Raw genomic sequence first — 21,170 nt, 5'->3', positions numbered from 1 at the left:
AATTTCATCTTAACATTAATCGACAGTATAAAATAGCATGGCTGTATTTCAAGTTTGTATTGGTAACTTTCAATTTTACGATTTGTATCAAGTTTCAATATTTAAAAATTCCTTTTGCAACCAAATTTGGTTATTTGAAACTTTTGTAAAAGGCCCTTACCTCAATACTGATACTTTGAAACAATCAATTATTTTTGAAAATAAGAAGTTAATCTTGAAATTTACAAAATATTATATTTCGATTTAAACTTTTGATGTACTTTTTTACCCTCCACATCATGGATAGCATTAGATGCTTTAAATTGATCGTCAGAGATCTTGAAATAATAATTGACATGTGTAAAATGTATTTTAGTTATTATATCTATTGGTGTTTAGTTGTTTTGCATTTACTATGTCTTCAATTTTTCCCTTTGCAAGACTAAAGCGGTAATTAATTGCTGCAAAAAAGAAAAAAAATTAAATTTTTAACATGAATTTTATTAATTTAAAATTTCAAATCAACTTAAGATAAATTAAATACAGATTAAACAATAGAAATATCTAGATAAATAAAACAATAAGAAATTTAGTTGCCAGGAACTAGATCTATTTAGCACATGAGTTTATTAAGGACTTTTACGATCTTACTATCAGAGTATCAAAACCCAAAGTAAGTAAGAGCTATTGTGAAATCTTATTGTCCTACAAATTAGCCTACATTATTACAATGATTAGTTTCCCCTTGATTTGCATGAAGGCAATTGTTTATGTGGACCAAAGTCCAAACGTATGCCTCTCGTAATCAAAATATCAGATTCTTGTGTACATTCAATCACTTTATTTCAAGAAAAAGAAATTAATATGTAAATCAATACATTATTTTGTTATATTCAATTTTTCAATCTGTAAAACCCTTTAATCTAGTCTTATCGTATCTGTTGATGAAACTTGAAAAGCTTAATTTTTCATATTGTTTGGTAAATTATCAAAATATTATATTTCCTTCGTATGAAATTATTTTAGATTTTATGTAAATAAGATGAAATTATCCAATAGTATATTTCAATAAATTAATAACATGCATATTAAAGACTCTTTTATTAAATAAATTAATTAAACTAATCAATATTATATATGTATCTCATATAATTGAATTAGTAAAACTAATTGAAATTCACCTCCTTTTCTTAATTTTTGCGTATTGCCAATCATTGGCATCCTCGGGTTTACAAGGTCGTGGCTTCAACTCCTTCAATTTTAGCTGTACAATTAAAGTTTGAAATTTCATCTTGATCGACCTTTCATGATTAGATACATTTCTGTTTGATATTGCTGATACGATCGTGGCACAAACTATCTAGTAATTTATATTTGTGTAATAAAACTTTAAATATTCATGGATGGACAAACTTGAGTTTGATATTATTGTGTACAAGTTTATTATAGCGTAAAAGATTGTTTTTTGTTGATTAAGTGATCATACATTCAACTTCAGTATCCTACAAACCTAGACTTACAAAACTTATTCGCATTTAATTGGATTTGTGGCTCTCTCAATTACCTAGTTAATGTATCAAATTATACTCTCCTCCTCAATTACCCAGTAAATGTATCAAATTAGACTCTCCTTAATCTCAAAAGTATCTAGAATTTGAATTGATCAGTTTGATCATATGCAAAAAAGCCACCACCAAACCAAAAAGGTCTTCAAAAATGGTAAAATTGTATTTGTAATCTTCTATTCATGAACAATCTATTCGAGTTCAAAGAATCGGTACAATCCCATTCAATTGATCATTATATTTACCCTTTCTCAATTCATCTAATTCAATCAATTTCACTAAACTTTCTTTAATCTCCTCATCAATTGTATTATCTTTCTGTAAAGAATTATTTAAAACAGCTTTTATATAAATTAAACTTTTTAAACATCCAATATTATCATGACCAGAATCTTCAATTTCCAAATCATTTACTTCTCTAATTAATGATATTTGTTCTTCTAGTAGTTTAATATAATTTTCTTTTGATTGAAATGAATTGACAAATATTGGATCAGTTAATAACCAATATAGGTATAACCATACTGAATTATCTTCAGGACTCATATATATCCCTGTTTTGATCATTTCTAAATCGTTATGCAATATATTTAATGGGTTTTTGAATAATTCATTATCTGTATTTGTAACTTTAACTAAATTTAGAATTCTAGGTATTAATTTTGTTCTATTATGCCATGCTGAAAAATTCAGAAAATCAGTTTGAATCTTTGAAGTAGTATAGTCAAATTCATCAAGATTTAATTTCAATATTTTCAATTGAGCTTGTATTTCATTAATTTTTTCTTCTTTAATAGCTTGTTCTTCTAGATTTTCAATTATAAATCTTCTATAATGCCAACCATGAAAATTTCTTTGATCTAATTCTAACATTTTATTAATAGTTTTAAATTCAAATTCCCAATTTACAGAATTTAATTCAACTAATTTAAATAAACACCATTTTCTATGATTCCAAATCCAATAAACTTTTGGAAATCTTTTTAATAATGACATTAATAATTTTAAATCATCATTTATTATTGAGGTTAGCTTTGTTTTTTCATCTTCATTTGAATTGAAGTTGTTATATAGATTAGTCAAGATTTCTCTTCTATAATTCCAAATTGTATAAAATTCAGGATTTAAATTTAATAAAGTTGTTGTTAATTTAAAATTTTCTTCATCATATATATGTTCTTTCTTAGATTGTAGTAGATAATCTGTTAATTCTCTATAATATTTGATTTTTGGTTGATCTTTTTCATATTTTAATTCTTGTTGTTCTTTTGTTAGATTTATTCTTTCAACTTCGTGTTGCTTATAAATGAGTTAGTATGAAGTGTTTGCTAGGAAGATTGATTCATTGCATAAGTGAGTTACATACCATTTCTTTCAACTTTGACTCTCAATTGTCGTGTAAATGTTGATATTAACTACTAAGACCTATAATCTATCACTTTTAAGCTTATTGTATGACGTCTTTATTCGATATGATTAATGATAACTCAAAATCGAAAATTGCGCGTTCTAAATTTTCAAATCTTGATCTGAAGGTAAACAAACAACTTCTTTCTCTTATTGTTGTCAGTTATAGTCAATTAACCCTTACGATGTCCTCAAATCAAACCACAAACATTGCATCATCATCATCGTCATCTCAAAAATTAGCATTAAAAGGATCATCCAAAATAGTTTCAGATTATTTTGAATTTGCAATAAATTCAATATTATATCAAAGAGGAATATATCCACAAGAAGATTTTCAAATTATTAAAAAATATGATTTACCAATGATTATAATAAATGATGAAGATGTATCGAATTATATACAAAATATAATGAAACAATTAAAGAAATGGATATATGGTAAAAAAATTACAAAATTAATTGTTGTTATAATATCAAAATCAACTGGTGAAAACTTGGAGAGATGGGAATTTAATATTGAAACTAAGGATGATGATGATAACTCACATGAAGGTGGCAAAAATGAATCAAAAGCAAAATCAGAAATTCAAAAAGAAATACGAGCTATTATTCGACAAATTACATCAAGTTCAACTTTTTTACCAATATTAAAAAATGATGAATATACTTTTAATGTATTAGTTTATACTGATTTAAATTCAACAAATAATATCCCAATTCAATGGTTAGATACTCATGGTGATGGTAGACATTTAATTGGAAATAATATTGATAAAGTTGAATTTTCAAGTTTTAGTACTGATTTACATAAAGTTAATACTTCAGTAAGTTATAAATTTGAATGATGAATGCATAGACTAGATACTATATAGAGACTATTAAAATAATGAATTAATGAACATGATGCTAAGTTGTGTAATCTTATTCTATAAAAATTGACTCTATATACATATACAAACATAGGATCATCGAACACTTCTCCCATTTTTATGTTGATCTTTATCATTATCTCTTTTTTGATTATCTTTAACAATTCTATATTCTTTATCAAATCTTTTCCTTTTGTTTCCCAACATAAATCTTACTGAACTTTTATTAGCAATATTATAATCCCATTCTTTAAAATATTCATCTTCAGAATTTAATTTAAAATTACAACTTTTATCATTAATTAATTTTAAATTATTAAATTTTTGTTTTAAATTCATAAATTTTAAAATTTGATTTTTACCAGTTTCTGGATCAATTTCAGGTAAATAAATTTTTAAATTACTTACATTAAATTGATGAATATAATAATCCAAGATATATATTAGGGCTTCATTAACTAATAATTCAGGACAATTAAAATTATCAATATTAAAATTTTCTAAAATTTGGGAAATTTTTAAATCTTCTTCTTCATCATCTTCTCCAATTTCATGATTTATTAATTTCATTTGTTTTGGATTTAAATTTAAACTTATTATTATAATAGCTAATGCAATACAATGTGATGGAACAATTAAATTAAGTGGAGTTTGAATAATATCATAATTTATAAACCAACTTAATATTGATAATTTATAATTAATTTTTAAATTTTTACAAAATTGTATTATTAAATCATCACTATTTATTTTAAAACTTGGATTATTACCAAAATTAAAATCAAATTTTATAATTTGTAATAATTTAAATTCAATTGATAAAATATATTTTTTTTGTAAATCTATAAACAATATATTTGAATTATTTTTCACTATGGTACTATTGGAAGTATTATCTTTATTAATTTCTATTACTTTATTATCATCTAATTCTCTTAATTTATTACAAACTGATTGAATATCTCTTAATTTTTTTATACAATCTTCAACTTTACTTGCTAGGAATAAACATGCAATGGCAATAGTGAAAGGATCAATTTCAATATTATTCGGTATATAATAGCTACTAGTCATATCATTATTTGGAACAATTTCAAATTTATTAAATAAATAAAATCTTTGATAATAATTCATTGTTGTTGCTAATACTCTTTGAGGAAATCTTAAAATTTTAACAATTTGACTTAAAAATTGAAAAATTTTTGATTTTGTTGAACTATATTGTAATTTTAATGAATCAGGTATTGTTTTTTTATGTAAAAATGATATTTCTTGTGATGTAAAAAATGGTCTTGAAATTTGTACTATAGTTGGTAAATTTATTGTAGATGATGATGACGTAGGGTTTGGTGTTGATGATGTTGGTGTATTAGGAGTTGAAGCTCTCTTCGTTGTATTTCGAGGACCATTTGTCGGTAGTTTTGGTGTAGATTCTCTATACATTATTCATATACAAACAATACAATGGTATATATTTTTTGAAACTTTATCTGGTTGTAAATATTTAGTTTTGAAATATTTTGATGTATTTTTATTTTTACATTAAATGCGCGTTTCTACGTATTAACTGAAATATCGCAGTTCGAAGAGTAACAACAAGTACTCGAAGATAGAAGTAGTCAATTAATACATAAATCAACTATCTCTAACAATGTAAATGTATATTTATATCTGTAAGTTTAAACTATATTTTAATTAGTAGAAAAGAATTATCAAAAAATAGGAAAAGCACACTCTTAAGCGGTAAATGATAATGAAACACCTAATTTATGAACTGGTTCAGCTAATTTTAAAGCATCAAATGAAGCACCTAAACCTAATTTAACACCTGGTCTTAATTCTTGAGTATATGATAAAGCAGTTAAACCAGAATCAGCAATTTTAGCTTTAATAAAAGCAGTTCTATCTAAAGCATATTTCGTTGCAAATTCAACATTAACATTTGAAGATTTAACAGAATCCCAAGTAGTTTTAGCACCAACTTCAACTAATGGAGAAACTTTATGAAAATAAGCAGCTGAAAATACTGACAAATTTGAAGTAGCAGTAGCAGCTAAATTATAAGTTAAATTTGAATAACCAACACCAACTGAATATTTATTAACTTTAGCACTTGAAATATCATAACCTAATTCTGCACCAGCAGTAAAACCATCATGAGCAACAACTAAATCAGCAGTTGCAATTGGACCTTTTAATAAATCAAAAAATAATCTTGCATTAACAGCAGATTGTTGATAAAAAAAATTTAATTTAGCATTTCTTGCACCATTTGGAATAATTGAAGTATCTAATTCACCTTTTAAACCAGGAGTTAATAATTCAGATAATTCAATTTTTGTTGATAAAACATTTGCATTATTCCAACCTTGAGTTAAAGTTAAACCAGTTGCTTTATCAACATGTTTAGCATCAACTGAAGCAGCAATTTTATCATCTTTTGTAGTTTTACCTTTAACAGTAAATGCAATACCATTTGGAGCAATTGTTTTAACATCAACAGCTGCTGATGATAAATGATAAAAATCTTTATTTAATAAATCATTTGAAGCTTTAGTTAAATCTGAATAAGCAGTTGGAGCCATTTTGAAATTGAATTGGATTGAATCTAAAATAAGAAGTTCAATTGATTTGATCTAATTGGATTTAATAAAAGATAAATTTGATTTGTTCAAAAAGAAAGAATGGAAAATGAGGGAAATTAAATTTTTTGTATTGTAGAAAAAAATTGTGGTGCGTTTTTAATTTTCTAAGATTTTGATTTGTTTTGATTTGTTTTGAATTTAGATTTTGTTCTAGAAATTATTTTATTTCAGAGGGAAGAACGTTGATCTATTAGACTGATCTATCGGCTTCAATTCAATACGGAGTCAGTGGTAGAGAGAACTGAGCGACAGTTATAAAATTTTACTTCCCCTCACTCGACTGAACCTCTTTTCACGAGCTCCAATCGAAAGTTATCAAATAGAGCAGTCGTCAACTCAACCTAATCAATTCTAGGATATAAACTTAGATTAAAAAGGGACATTTTAATTTATCGTCGTGTTAATTGACCCAACAACGTTGTCTATTTATTTTGGTTGGGCTTAGGAAAATTATTTATATAAGGAATGATTATATACAGGTTGAACGGTATTTACAATAAAATACTAGACTCAAGATATGGACAATCTCTTCGAAAGATAAAGTAAACTCAGGCTGTAATATGTCCATATAGAGTCATAGAAAGCTAGATTTGACCCAATTCATTGTCTTCGGTGTATATACAACTGCGATCAATTTTTATGTCATCTAAAATTTTGAATCGTGGGGTAATAACGAAAAAAAAAAATCAAGATCTTAACTTTTAAATACAAAATTATTTGCCACTTTCTCATGTAAATCTAACGAGTAAGAGTCAAATGGACTAAATTAGTTCTTTCGGAGATGTACTTTTACAATCCATTTAATGTGTGATTTTCCTTGTCTGACTTTGAATAAAAATTTTGGTTTCACCTAGTTGAAATTTAATTTGAATTAAACAATTTGTAACAAATTTGAATCAAACTTAATCTTGACTCAGCCATACGGAAAAGTCTTTAGCAGACCAATTAAATTCACTCTTCTCTCACCAATGAAACAACATATAAATATATCTTTACTCTGATTGCCTTACCGTCATCAACGAAGTGTCATTGCAGATGCAATCTTGATCTAGATCTTGCAAACTCGTATCTTAGAATTTGACATTGAGGTATGGATGTAAGAGCTAAAGGTAGTTATCACACAAAACTTTAAATAAAAATATGAAAAGCTACCAAATTAATGACGAAAATTATTAAATGTCAAATTCTCAGGTAAAATCATTCCTGACATTTTATCTCAAAAAAAACTTATTCTTGACAACATCATCAACAATCTGGTTATTGTCAATGGAGATACTAAATCTTTGCTTTAAATGAGATTTATTTTGATTGATGCTAACTCTTCAATTGTCGAAAAATGGAATCAACAAATTAAAAAATGGAAAAATTTAATTTCGTCATACAAAAAATCAGGAATAATTAATATTTCAAATTTACCAAAAATTCAATGTCATCATACCACTATAAACGATTATATGAGGACCGAGAAATTATTCGCTTTTCAAACTTCAATTGTTACAGCAACAAACTCCTTAAGTTATATGAATGGTGGTTTTGATAAATATTTAACTGAAAGTATGCTGATAATAATGAAATTACATAACTTTGATGATCCCAGGGATGCCTATCCAAGAGAAATTGGTGACACAATTCAACGATACCAATTGGGTAAAAATAATGGATTCTTAGTGCCTGGTCAAGTATATCCGGTAAATTTACTTGAACTATTTAAAAATACAAATTTCAATTATAAAAGAACTTTAATGTACAATGATTTAAAAGTTGATGAGTTAATTCAAATACCAACTATGATTGTTCCGGAATCAATTGATAACAATGAAGGAATCAGTCAAATTTTTAATATAATGTGGAATTTATTGAATTATTTAAATAAATATCAGGTAAGTGAAAAAGATAGATATGTAATTATACCAGGTATTGGTACTGGATTTGGAAATTTGGATGAAAATGAAGTTACAAAAGTAATGATATTTGCAATATTTTTATTCAATATAAAATTTGATAGAATTGAGATTGATTCAAGTGATATTGATCTCGAAGTGGAGAATACGTCAAAATTAAAAGAATCTACCAATAAAGCTGACTGGTTGAATGACAAAGGAATGCTTAAATCCATTATGATTTTATTTTTTTTAAACAAGGAATATAGGCATTTCAGAGATAAAGCAGATATTTATGAAATAGAACAAGTTTTATCTGATTATGGTAAATCTTATAATTTTGAATCTAAAAATAAAGCAATGGAAATAGATGAATTATTTAAATGTTTCAAATTTTAGTATTGATGGTAGACAATTTGAAAATGGACATCATCATTAATAATTTGAGGTCAATTATATAGGTTAGGTTTTTGATTGTTATAGTCATACTCGAATATAATAAATTGATTAAAAGAAGAAAATAAAAGAATTTGGTAAGATATGCGTCAGGATATTTGGAAGAAGAAGTCAAAAGTTGGTTCTTCTCCAATGGCAACAAATTCGATAAGATGCCATGGACGACATTTTGCTTGGAATTAAAAGCCAAATTTTTATCACCAATGTTTCCAATTTATATAATTGGCCAATTAACAAAAATCAAACAGAGAACGAGCGTTCCTGCTTACAACATTGAGTTCAATGAATTGGTTAGATGTGCTAATAAGAAAGACTATACTGGCTCTTTGTTGGCCAAGTGTACTAATAGTTGCATCTAAGGTTGTCAGCCATTTACAAGGGTTCAATGACCTTAAAGAAATGCTAAAGGAAATCAACACACAAGATCAAATTATCTGTAACAATCTATCTTGATGTACACCGTCTCTGGTTCTAAAATTCTTCCTCGAATAGTTAGCAGAGTAACTGTTGGAAGAAGAAAGATAGAACCAAAGACCGTGTATATTAAGATTGAATGTTAATTTTAGCATAACTCCATGTAGTTAAATTTCAGACCTGATATAGCAATGACTCTAGTAATTCTGGTGGTGTTGGTGATGCAAAGTAAAAACAAATTTTGATGCAGCCGCTTTTGTTGCTATTTTAACTTAAGGTTCCAAAGAAGGCTCTATGGCTCAGAAAGACTCGAGGCTGTCAACAAAATTAAAAACGCTGAAAAACCTTCAAAACTATTTGTCTTATGAATCTTCTTCGTAGTCTATTAACTATAAATTCGATTATTATAGTAATTCAATTTTGTGTGCTTCCGGACTTAAGAAAGCTAAAATTATCCGAAGCCGCAATCTTAACGGTTTTTGCTTAACTCTCAGATTAAAAAAGTCTAAAGTCTATAGTCCATTCAAACTCAAGTTAATTCGACTTTAAAAACATACATCGATCGACCAGTTGATATTACTCTAGAGTTCAATCCGATCATTTATTAGAGTACGTTTATTGAACCACTGAAAACGGTTGATAGACACACAAATTGCGCTTTAATTTATCATATGCTAATTATATAAATTTATTATTATTTTTTCCTTCTTTATCTAAACAAACGTATCTTTAAACATTTCTTTAATTTTACAATAATTTTCAATCAATTGACATTGAATACTCCATAATTTGCTTAGAAAGTCTATATAACTCAATTATTTCTATAAGTGAAAGAAATGACATTCACAACATCATCTTCGTCTTCATCACCGACTAAAAACAATGTTCAAACAAACACAACAACAACAACACAAAATGCATCTTCTCCAGAACCAACTTATACATTAGGAATAATACGTTGTAAAGAAAACAATAAAATATTACTTATAAATAGAGAAATACCACCACATTTAGGAAGATGGTTTGGAATAGGAGGAGAAATTAAAACATCAATAGGATCACCAATTGAAAATTTAAAAATTCAAACAAATGAACAAACAGGATTAGATTTAAATAATTTTAAATCAAGAGGTATATTAAAATGGGAAATTTATAATAAACCAGATATAAAAAATGATAATTCATCAACTACTTCAAAATATGAAGAAAAAATTCATAAAATTTTTCATAGTAATTTAAAAAATTTAAATATTCCAGTAAGTGGATCATTATATATTTTTACAAGTGATATATCAATAACTCAATTTGAAAATTATAGAACTCCTTTAACTTATAATAAAAATTTAGGTATATTAGATTGGAAAAATTTAGATTGGTGTTTAAATGAATTTAATTATGGTATTGTTGATTTTTTAAAATTTTTATTACCCAATGTATTTAATTGTAATGAAAATGATTTATTTATTGTAAAATATCATGATTTAGATTTAGTTGAAACTTTACATGAACCAAGTGAAGGTAATAAAGTTTTGCCTTGATCACGATCAATCGTTTTTAAGTTCATTTTCAATTCATTACGTTGTTTGTATATTTTATCGTATTTTAGTTAATAAATTCAATCATTCTTTTTTAGCTACAATAGTGTGTTGGTAAATCGGTATTATCCTGCTTATATATTAATCTATGTAGTCCAAAGTCTTGCTGTACCATCAGCACCAGCACTAAATAACCAAGCTTCTTTAGGATGCCAAACTATATCAATAATACCAATTTGATTTATAATTTTATGACCTTGTAATTTTTTTAAAGGTACTAATAAAGGATTTGTCATTAAATCATCATAAACAGTACCATGAAAAATATGAATATTACCATCATCTGAAGAACTTGCAAATAGTGGTAATGAACCTTTATGAAATTTTATAGATCTTACAGCTTTATCATGATATCTTAATGTCTTGTATGGAGTTGAACTTAAATCTAAATCATGCCATAATACTCTTTTATCATATGATGAAGCTAAAAGATGATCACCTCTTGGATGTATATCTATTGTTGATAATAATCTTACACCAGGTAATAACTTTTTAATAAGTTGTTGTTGTGATAAATCATATATTTTAATTGATCTTTGTGATGCAACAAATAATTGAGGTTTGAAAGGATGAAATTTTGCATCCATTATTATTCCTTTTGTTTTTTTAAATGGAGATTGTGATAAATGTTTTGATAATTGATGAATTAATACTGATGTGTTTTTGGAATCAGGTGATATAGTTACAAAAAAATCACCTTTTCTATGCCATGAAATTTTTTTAATTGTTTTTTTACATTGTATTATTGCTGATATACCTATTGATTGTTGTTTCTGATTTGGTATTACCCATTTTGCTACATCTTTTTTAACTGTATTTGTATTACCACTACTACTGCTTTTAGTTGTATCTTCATCTTCTTCACCATCACCATCTTCATTATTAACACTTATATCTTGTTTTTTATTTCCAAATGTATCATAACCCCAACCACTTTCTATTCTTAATTTACCAGTATTTTCAATATCAAAACCAAATATAGGTGGAACAATAAGATAAATATTCTCTCCTGCTGCAACTGCTAATATACCTGTAGTAGAATCAGGATTCCAATCTAAACTTTCTATTTTATCATCATTATTATGTTCTTTATTTATTATTTGTGCTTTATACACACATCTACCACTTAAAACTTCCCATATTCTTACAGTTCCATCATCTGATCCAGTTGCTAACCATATACCTTGAGGATCAATTGATAAAGTTCTAATTTTACCAGTGTGACCTTCATAAATAGTTGAACAACGTATTGGAAATGGTCTTAAATCTTTTGGTGATGGTAATTCCGGTATTAAACTTTCAGGATCAATATTTAATTTATTTTTTCTTAATCTTGGAGCTAAATATAAATCTAAAGACCTTTCAAATCTTTCTCTTACACTTTCTTGATATCCAGGAACTTGTCTTAAAGATTTAAATTTTTGAGGTATAAAATTAGTTTCTCTATCAATTGGATCTTGTTGTAACCATTTTTGTTTTTCTTCTTCAGTAAATAAATATTCTTCTGGAGGATTATAACTTTCTTCATTTGTTGGTGGTAATAATTTAGGAGCTCTTAAATTCATTATATGATCAGGTATATCATTTTCATTTTCCCATAAATCAAAATTTAAATCATCATTTTCTTGTTTTTCTTTTAATTCTTTTGCTTTTTCTGGTGTTAAAATTCTACCTTCTCTAATAGCTCTTACTATTTTCATTACTCTTTTAGCTTCATGTTTTGATGGAACAAATCTTCTTTTTGGTTCTGATACTGCTGTTAATGGCATTATTTCTTCATTTTTTGTAAACCAATCAATTAATGGTTCATATGGATTTATATTTTCATCTGTATTTTCTTGTTGTTGAATTTTACGAATTAATTCTAATTCTTCATCAGTTAATTTAAGGGAGTTACCTGTATTTTGATCTAATAAACCAGTCCAACCTGTTGGTAAATCAATACTTTCTAATAATTGATCTAAAGCTGAACCTCTTGCTGGTCTCATTATTCTTTTACCATTTATATCATAACCAATATGAGGCATTTCATCATATGCTGATATAGGAATATTTCCAATAGTATTAAAATTTTCTGCATCACTATCATCACTATCATAAATTGGATCAATTTCAGGTTTTATAATTCTTGGTTTTCCATCTGAAAAAGTTGTATGTATTTCAATTTGTTCTGGATCTTTAACTGATAAATTTTTTAAATTTACATCATTTAATTCTTCTTGTTCTTGTGGTTCATCTGAAAATTCAACTGAACTATAATCACTTGGATCATCTTCTTCTCCTAAAAGTTTATTTAATTCTTCTTCTGAATCAAAATCAGATTGACTTAATTCTTCTAGTTCTTCATCGTCGTATTCCTCTTCTTCTGAGCCTTCATCTCCATTCAAATCTTCTACAGCTTCTCCCTCTTCTTCTTCTCCTTCCTCATCGTCACTTTCTGGATCAATTAATCCTTCAACATTCAATTCATCATCAGATACTTCCTCTTCCAACGGCTGTTCAGATTTTCTCTTTTTCGATATGCCCTTAGTAGAGACATTATCTTTTGATTTTGAAGCGGGCTCTTTCACCTTCTTCGTGTTGACTCCCTTTTTAGCCATGTCTTAAAGTTTGAATTATATTGAACTTGATAATGTTGATGCAAAAAAATAAAATCGTAATTAAAATCTCATCTCTATACAAAATAAATTTCCCGCTTTGTGTAATATAAAGTTCCAATATCCAAAACTTCAATATCCAAAACTTATAAACTTCACCATCAAGATTCTACCAAGTTTCAGAAGAAAATGCATCGAATATGAATAAAATCAAACAAATAAATCAAATAAATCAAAAAGAATTAAAATCCACAAATACAAATTATAAATCATCATGGCATTATGATTATAGAGATACAAATTATATATATATAGGAAATATACCTACAAAAATAAAATATAAAGATATAATTATAATTTTTAGTCAATTTGGTATACCAACTCATTTAAATTTAATTACAAATAAAGAACCGGGAACCCACAAGGGATTTGCATTTTTAAAATATTCAAATTTTAAAAGTTGTATTTTAGCTATTGATAATTTTAATGGTATTAAAATTTTTGATAAATTTATTTGTGTGGATCATAATTATTATAAATTAAATTATGGTGAAAAAGAAGATGATTATTTAATATCTTATGATGAGATTATGAAAGAGATTGATGATGAGAAAGGGGAAAGTTTGAATAAGGAACAGAAATTAATAACTGATAATGAGAAACTAAAGGAGGATGAAGAAAACGAAGTTAAGGAAGAAATAAAGGAAGATGATGAATTTGCTGATCCATTGGCAAAACTACTAAAAAAGGAAGATGAAGATGAATTTGTTGATCCAATGGAATCATTTACTAAGAGTAAATCGAAAGAAAAGAAGTCTTCATCATCATCATCTCATAAGTCTAGAAGTCATAGAAGTAGTCGACATAAATCTCATAGATCATCAAGAAGAGAGAAAGATTCAGACTCTCCAACTGAAGATAGAGTAAGAGAAAAAAGTCCAGAAAGATCATCAGATCCATGAATTTGAAATTATGCATTATTCTAGTTACTAAACTACAAAAATCAGCAATTCATTAGTTCATTATTTTTTAATATCATGATTTAAATAATAATTTATAAATTTTTCTTTACCATCAATACTTAATTCAGGATTATTAATTAAAGCTAAAGAATTTAATTCAAAAGATTTTCTAATTTCATTTAAATTCAATTGATTAAATGAATAAATTTTAATTTTAAAATATTTAATTTTAAAATCAGTTAATAATTCAAATAAGTAAGTAAATTTTGATGTTTCTATGGTAGTTGGTAAATTAAAATAATTTGGTGTTAACTTCAACACTATTGATTTAATATTAAATTCATTTTCAAAAGAATATTTTGAATTTAATTTTATAAATGGTAAAATTGATTGATTATTTGATGTTGTTCCTTCAAGTAATAAAAATACAATTTTTTTTTTGTTAAATTTAGAAAGTTCTTGAATTGGTTGTTTGCTTTCTTTATTGCCAAAACAATGATTAACTAAGGACCATGGAGAATATTCAAATAAATTTCCATCTTTATTAGGTATTAAAATTGAAATTTTGGAAGTTCCACTAATTAAACTAAATATAAATCCATCTAATGGTGATATATAATTTGAAATTATTAAATCTCCAATTATAGGTTTATAGCTTTCTAATTTTGAAATTTGTGATTTTTTAATTCCATCAACTGAATACGTTATTTCATTAAATCCAAATAGTAGTTTAAATATAATATTCAAAATTGTAGTTGATCCTGTTATATAGTATAATGAAATTAATATAAGACATATTGGGAATTTAATTAAAAAAATAGGTATCTTTACTAGGAAAAGTTGCAAATATAATGATGTTTTATTTGATTTTTTTTGTGATATTGGGAATGGTTGTGGCATAAATGGTGAGATTCCAGTCGCCTTATCTCTCCAAGCTGAGAATTTCTCCATGATTAATTGATCTTTGAAGGTGTTGTAAAACAATTGAAAAGTTGGTTGTAAAAAAATTGAGTTGGTGATAATTTATGATTTTTTTATCAACATATTGGTAGCATATAATTGTGAAAATAGATCACCAAATTATTATCAGTGGCAACATAAGAACCAAAGATTCAATATCTCAATATCAATTATCATTGATGAAGTTTGTGAAAAAGGGAAAACTCTGCTACTATGGTGGCAGGCTCTGAGTGAAATGAAAATTTAATGCAATTGATGGCGTTGTCACCATGAATGCCCGTAACTCATCAATGATTCTTGAAAGTAAATCAATAAGATTGCTGCGATTACGATCTATGAGAAGAGATTAACACTTGATCAACAGCCTGCGTTTATTAGTCTTTACTTTAAAATAGAATATTCATTGTCTCTTCTACATAAATAAGCTCACAAAAATATAAATCAAGGGTGATCAGTCTAGGATGTTACAACTAGAGCAATTACTACACATGAACAATAAATCAAGAACAAATAATTATATATTAATAGAAGATATGTAAATACTTATTTAATTTTACAAATATTTTCATAAAATATATCCCCAACCTAAAAAAAAAGAATTGAACAGACAAACTAATTATACATCAACAAAGAATTATTGTTAAGTTTATAATTCTTGAGAAGCAGCACCAGCTTTTGATTTTTTAGCTGGTAATAATGATTGATGAATATTTGGTAAAACACCACCTTGAGCAATTGTAACATGACCTAATAATTTATTTAATTCTTCATCATTTCTAATAGCTAATTGTAAATGTCTTGGAATAATTCTTGATTTTTTATTATCTCTTGCTGCATTACCAGCTAATTCTAAAATTTCAGCAGCTAAATATTCTAAAACTGAAGTTAAATAAACTGGAGCTCCAGAACCAATTCTTTGAGCATAATTACCTTTTCTTAATAATCTATGAACTCTACCAACTGGGAAAGTTAAACCAGCTTTAGCAGATCTTGAAGTTGAACCTTTTTCAGTTGAACCAGCTTTACCTTTACCTCCTGACATTGTATTATGTGTATATTATGTGTTGTGTATGAAAATTGAATGAATTTAAATTAAGAAAGAAGAAAGTGTTTTGAATAAAAAAAATAAGTTTTAAAGGAAATTAAATTGTTTTTATAATTAAGAGATTAAATAATCAAAACAAAATATTAAACAAAAGACATAGACAGACAGAGGACAAAAACAAAGTACGAAGACAAGGATAGTAAGAAAGAAATTGGTAGTGTAAGAGCTCAGTAATTGAATGTATTCAACAATTCATCTGTAGAATCAATTTCATAATAATCTAAAGTCAAAACAACTACTAACTACTACTAGACAATTAAATATCTTGTGTAACGTATCGCAGTAATCAGTACAATTCTCTCTCTCTCTCTCCTCTATTTTCTCCTTCTCTCGTTTGAATTAAATTAATTGCGTGCGTGCTAAGTAATTATTATTTTTTTTTCTCTCTCTCTTGTGTCAAGCTGTTCTGAAATTTACTCACCTGTACTGAAATTTACTCATGAGAATATTCTTCTCTCTTCAAGACGCGACTTCCTTTACACAAAATAACACGACTACTCTATACGCTATACTACTAATTATACTACTAACTATACTCACAACAAACAAAATATTTTTCCTAATCTCTCTCTCTCTTGTTTTGACTTATTCTCTTGTTAATTCAAACTGGTGGCAAATATCAAAATTCTGTAAGTACGTGTATTGTGTAGTGTATTCTGGTCACAATGATAATTTAATTATTCTCTCTCCCTAGTACTATCTCTTAGTCTTAAACACAAACTGGGAAATCAAAACAACCTTAGTACTTACTCTTATTCTCTCTCACTCTCTCTTAATATTTATTTTATCTTTTTTTTATAAATAAGGATTTAATTCTCAAATTTGATTTTTAAATTTATTTATTTTTTTTACAACACATCTTTTCTTATACTTTCAATTCAAGTTAAATCAATCAATCAAATCAATTAATCATATACAATGGCTCCAAAAGCAGAAAAAAAACCAGCTTCAAAAGCTCCAGCTGAAAAAAAACCAGCTGCTAAAAAAACTTCTTCATCATCAGAAGGTCCAAAAAAGAGAACAAAAGCAAGAAAAGAAACTTATTCATCATATATTTATAAAGTTTTAAAACAAACTCATCCAGATACTGGTATTTCACAAAAAGCAATGTCAATTATGAATTCTTTTGTTAATGATATTTTTGAAAGAATTGCAGGAGAAGCTTCAAAATTAGCTGCTTATAATAAAAAATCAACAATTTCTGCAAGAGAAATTCAAACTGCTGTTAGATTAATTTTACCAGGTGAATTAGCTAAACATGCTGTTTCTGAAGGTACAAGAGCTGTTACTAAATATTCATCTGCTTCAAATTAAGTTTAAAAAGTTTTATGTCTTTTAATACTTAACTACTTAATTTTTGTTTTTCACTTCTTGCTGAATTTTTCTATGTATATTAATTAATATAGGTTTTTTATTATCAAATGTATCTGTTATTGTAGTTTATTATTCTCTTGATTGTTACTCTTGATAACTTGGAATTTACTAAGTAAGTATCTAGTTTATATTTACAAACAGAACATTATACAATTTCTAAGACTAATCTAAATAACTCTAGTTAATTCTAGCTCTATACATTTAATTTAATTTATTAAATTCATTTACTTTAATAATATCTTCTTTCTTCTTATCCTTTTCAATATTTTCATTATACAAGATTAAAACCCATAAAAAACAACAATATAAATTGAATAAATGATGAATGAAAAAAGTAAATCTACTACCATAAATTAATGAAAACCCAGCAAGATATAAAATCAACCCATCATTAACCACTTTGAATATCTTATTATTGAAATTTAAGTACTTAATATTTTTAAAATTTTTATTCTTATAAGTTAATAAAACTATAGGTATTATTGATAATAAATTATGATGAGAACTAAAAGGAGTTTTCCAATTTAATTTTAAATTATGTAAAAACACGATTAAAATGGGAAAATTTATTGGTAATATCCAAATCATTATTATTAATATTGATATTTGATAGTTTAATATACTAACCTCCTTGTTTTTCCAATTCTTTAAAACGTTATAGACTTGTAGTATACAACATAATAAATAAACTATTTGATATGGTAAATAATAAGGTATAAATGAAACAATGAATATAATAATTAATATTTGAATTAGTTTTAATGATTTTGAATTTGATGAAGTAGCTAATCTTGTAGTTAGCCATGATGGTATTAAATTTAAAACAAAGTTGATAATTGATCCCAATATAACTAAAATTAAATAAGTTAATCCAATTATAAAATTTGATACAAGATAAAGTAGTACTCCAATAATTGAAAATTTTTCAGTTAATCCTAGGTACAATAAGTGAACATTAAAAATTTCACCATTTTCAGTTGTTATATCACTCCCTATAAATTTATTAAAATCTTGTAATACAACAGGATTAAGAAACTGTAAAAAATTATAAACTAGTCTAACACTAATCAAATAATTCAATAGAATTAATCCACCACCAATATAAATTAACCAATTTGAATTTAAATAAATTAAAGTTTGGAAAAATGATGATGAAAACTTATCATGTTGATTATTAAATTGTAAAAAAAAGATCAAACTTATTATAAAAATAATAAATCCAATTATTGTAATTCTAAATCTTAAAATTAATAATTTTAAACTTGATAAATAATCAATCAGTATTGAAATTTTTAATGACTTCTTAGATTCTTGTAAAATTGACCAAATTTGTAAATTCATTGAATAATTCAACGTCAGTTTATAATGTGGTACAAATGGTGCTATACCATGCATTGTTAAATATATGGGATTTTCTTTGGATATATCAAGATACCATTTTGATTCATATGGATCATTTGTCCATTGTCTTATCAAGAATTTATCATTTCCGGGTGTGTTTAATTTTAATTTATAAACATATAAACTATTCCATGCATTTGGTATATTTATATTAATCATAATTGGACGTGAAGAAGGTAATGTTATTGAATCTCCAAAAGTTAGAAACTTGAACATACTACCACTGAATTGATAATTTATTTGATTAGTAGTTAATTGAAATTTTAAATCTTGTTCTGGATCATTTATGTTGATATATAATTTATTAAATTTTTTTAAAAATTTTGAATTTAATTCTAAATTATAATAAGGTTGTAATGATCCATCATATGAAGAATCTGATATCTCGTTGGTTTTGATATTAGGTATAGTTGATAAAAATTTATTAATTTTTAAAATTTTATTTGAATCTTCAATGTAGTAGTTATTATTTGAAGTTGATGAAATTAATGAAAAATGATAATTTTTATTTTTATCATTTAAATTAAACTCAAAAAACTTATCACTTGATAATTCAGTTATATCATATATTTTATTTTCTTCTAATCTTGAAGCTGATACATCAAATTGATCAACTATTTCCAATTCTTCATCATTTATATCTTCAAATCCAGTTAAATAATAATTTTTAAAAATTTTCATTCTTTCATTTAACCATAATTCATCATTATTTTGAAATTTTTTAACATTTCTGTGGATATTAACAATATCTAATAAAGATTTTGAAATTCTTGTACGTAATTGTTGACACCAAACAATAGCTAAATGATCAATTGGAGTCCATACTAATGGAATCCCCGATGTAAAAGCTGTAAACCCATTCAGTTTTGGTACTAAATAACTTAAACTTGTATAATCTGCTGGTAATGTTGAATCTAATGCACCACCAGTTATTGAAATTAATGATAAATTTTTTAATCTTTTATGAGCTATTGCTTGAAATTCATTTTTTTCATTTTGGTGTTTATTATAACCTTGATACCAAAATTTATCAATTGCAAAATATATTGAATTTAAATCATCATCAAAAGTTAAAGGAGAAGCAGAATGTGGAGAACTTAATGTTATTATAGATTCAATTGAATTTTCAATATAATTTGGTAATGTTAACATTATTCTTGAAACTATTCCACCCATTGAATGACCTATTATGATGATTTTTGTAGGAGGATTTAATTGTTCTGAATACAAATCTAAGATAAATTTTATTGCATCATTACAAAATTCAGATTGATCTAATATTGTTCTACCATGGAAAGCAGTAAAATCTTCATTAAAATCAGCTGTAAAAAAATCTAACTTTTTAAATTCTAATTGAGTTTCATCTTCTTGATCTTTTAAATAATTTTTAATTAAATAATCCTTTTTATAATCATTAATAAATTCTTCAAATAATTCAGAAGTTCTTGCAGCAATAGAACGAACTTGTCTATAATTCCCAGCATTTCCAGGTATAAACAAGACAGGTATACCATTTAAATCTAAAGTAGATATATTATTTTCTTCCAAAGGTAAATTATCTTTAAATTGTTCTCTATATAAATATAATCCATATTTTAAAGAATATTGAGTATGTGTTTGATCAAATTTATCTAATTTTATATATGATGGATACATCCAAACTACTCTACATGATGATTTATCTGGTCCATTTAATTTTGATTGATATGATATTAAAGTTAATAAAATTATTAAACCACCTAAAATGAATGAAAAAATTGAAATTTTATTATTACTGATTCGAGATAGTCTTCTCGGTCGTATCAATGTTGAATCCATTGTTGTGGTTGTGTCTGTAGTGTGGTCTGAAGTATTCAATTGAGCATTTTTTGGGTGCAAGATGAATATTTGGGGTTGTAAAAATTTATAAAGCTGCGATCGGATTTAAATTTTTTTTTTGGCTACAGTTCGTTATCAAA

General features: G+C 25.9%; 12 protein-coding genes across 12 annotated transcripts; 5 read left to right on the top strand and 7 right to left on the bottom strand. All coding sequences in view use genetic code 12, as the record gives it.

Annotated features, from left to right (window-relative positions):
* Positions 1-1,745: 1,745 nt before the first annotated feature.
* On the bottom strand, positions 1,746-2,913 carry BET4 (Rab geranylgeranyltransferase; the record flags this gene model as incomplete). Its single annotated transcript, XM_051759581.1, has 2 exons — positions 1,746-2,843; positions 2,911-2,913. The coding sequence occupies 2 exons, from the start codon at positions 2,911-2,913 to the stop codon at positions 1,746-1,748; spliced, it is 1,101 nt and encodes a 366-aa protein (XP_051612614.1).
* Positions 2,914-3,136: 223 nt separating this feature from the next.
* On the top strand, positions 3,137-3,799 carry MAD2 (spindle checkpoint protein; the record flags this gene model as incomplete). Its single annotated transcript, XM_051759580.1, has 1 exon — positions 3,137-3,799. One exon carries the CDS (start codon positions 3,137-3,139, stop codon positions 3,797-3,799), a length of 663 nt encoding a protein of 220 aa, XP_051612613.1.
* Positions 3,800-3,919: 120 nt separating this feature from the next.
* KGF55_004652 (uncharacterized protein) lies at positions 3,920-5,266 on the bottom strand (the record flags this gene model as incomplete). Its single annotated transcript, XM_051759579.1, has 1 exon — positions 3,920-5,266. The coding sequence occupies one exon, from the start codon at positions 5,264-5,266 to the stop codon at positions 3,920-3,922; it is 1,347 nt and encodes a 448-aa protein (XP_051612612.1).
* Positions 5,267-5,559: 293 nt separating this feature from the next.
* Positions 5,560-6,408, bottom strand: POR1 (porin; the record flags this gene model as incomplete). Its single annotated transcript, XM_051759578.1, has 1 exon — positions 5,560-6,408. One exon carries the CDS (start codon positions 6,406-6,408, stop codon positions 5,560-5,562), a length of 849 nt encoding a protein of 282 aa, XP_051612611.1.
* Positions 6,409-7,760: 1,352 nt separating this feature from the next.
* KGF55_004650 (putative ADP-ribose 1''-phosphate phosphatase) lies at positions 7,761-8,747 on the top strand (the record flags this gene model as incomplete). The annotated part of the gene is made up of 1 exon (XM_051759577.1): positions 7,761-8,747. The coding sequence occupies one exon, from the start codon at positions 7,761-7,763 to the stop codon at positions 8,745-8,747; it is 987 nt and encodes a 328-aa protein (XP_051612610.1).
* Positions 8,748-10,054: 1,307 nt separating this feature from the next.
* KGF55_004649 (uncharacterized protein) lies at positions 10,055-10,756 on the top strand (the record flags this gene model as incomplete). Its single annotated transcript, XM_051759576.1, has 1 exon — positions 10,055-10,756. The coding sequence occupies one exon, from the start codon at positions 10,055-10,057 to the stop codon at positions 10,754-10,756; it is 702 nt and encodes a 233-aa protein (XP_051612609.1).
* Positions 10,757-10,899: 143 nt separating this feature from the next.
* On the bottom strand, positions 10,900-13,413 carry ERB1 (Erb1p; the record flags this gene model as incomplete). The annotated part of the gene is made up of 1 exon (XM_051759575.1): positions 10,900-13,413. One exon carries the CDS (start codon positions 13,411-13,413, stop codon positions 10,900-10,902), a length of 2,514 nt encoding a protein of 837 aa, XP_051612608.1.
* A 197-nt stretch (positions 13,414-13,610) lies between these two features.
* KGF55_004647 (U2 snRNP complex subunit) lies at positions 13,611-14,372 on the top strand (the record flags this gene model as incomplete). The annotated part of the gene is made up of 1 exon (XM_051759574.1): positions 13,611-14,372. The coding sequence occupies one exon, from the start codon at positions 13,611-13,613 to the stop codon at positions 14,370-14,372; it is 762 nt and encodes a 253-aa protein (XP_051612607.1).
* Positions 14,373-14,432: 60 nt separating this feature from the next.
* Positions 14,433-15,323, bottom strand: KGF55_004646 (lysophosphatidic acid acyltransferase; the record flags this gene model as incomplete). The annotated part of the gene is made up of 1 exon (XM_051759572.1): positions 14,433-15,323. The coding sequence occupies one exon, from the start codon at positions 15,321-15,323 to the stop codon at positions 14,433-14,435; it is 891 nt and encodes a 296-aa protein (XP_051612606.1).
* A 655-nt stretch (positions 15,324-15,978) lies between these two features.
* Positions 15,979-16,374, bottom strand: HTA2 (histone H2A; the record flags this gene model as incomplete). The annotated part of the gene is made up of 1 exon (XM_051759571.1): positions 15,979-16,374. One exon carries the CDS (start codon positions 16,372-16,374, stop codon positions 15,979-15,981), a length of 396 nt encoding a protein of 131 aa, XP_051612605.1.
* A 981-nt stretch (positions 16,375-17,355) lies between these two features.
* Positions 17,356-17,751, top strand: KGF55_004644 (uncharacterized protein; the record flags this gene model as incomplete). Its single annotated transcript, XM_051759570.1, has 1 exon — positions 17,356-17,751. One exon carries the CDS (start codon positions 17,356-17,358, stop codon positions 17,749-17,751), a length of 396 nt encoding a protein of 131 aa, XP_051612604.1.
* A 261-nt stretch (positions 17,752-18,012) lies between these two features.
* KGF55_004643 (uncharacterized protein) lies at positions 18,013-21,030 on the bottom strand (the record flags this gene model as incomplete). The annotated part of the gene is made up of 1 exon (XM_051759569.1): positions 18,013-21,030. One exon carries the CDS (start codon positions 21,028-21,030, stop codon positions 18,013-18,015), a length of 3,018 nt encoding a protein of 1,005 aa, XP_051612603.1.
* Positions 21,031-21,170: the final 140 nt, after the last annotated feature.

This window comes from Candida pseudojiufengensis, assembly GCF_024610245.1.
Source record: "Candida pseudojiufengensis strain CBS 10847 chromosome Unknown scaffold12, whole genome shotgun sequence".
NCBI classification, from domain to species: Eukaryota; Fungi; Ascomycota; class Pichiomycetes; order Serinales; family Debaryomycetaceae; genus Lodderomyces; species Lodderomyces pseudojiufengensis.
This window is presented reverse-complemented; position numbering and strand designations above follow the sequence as displayed.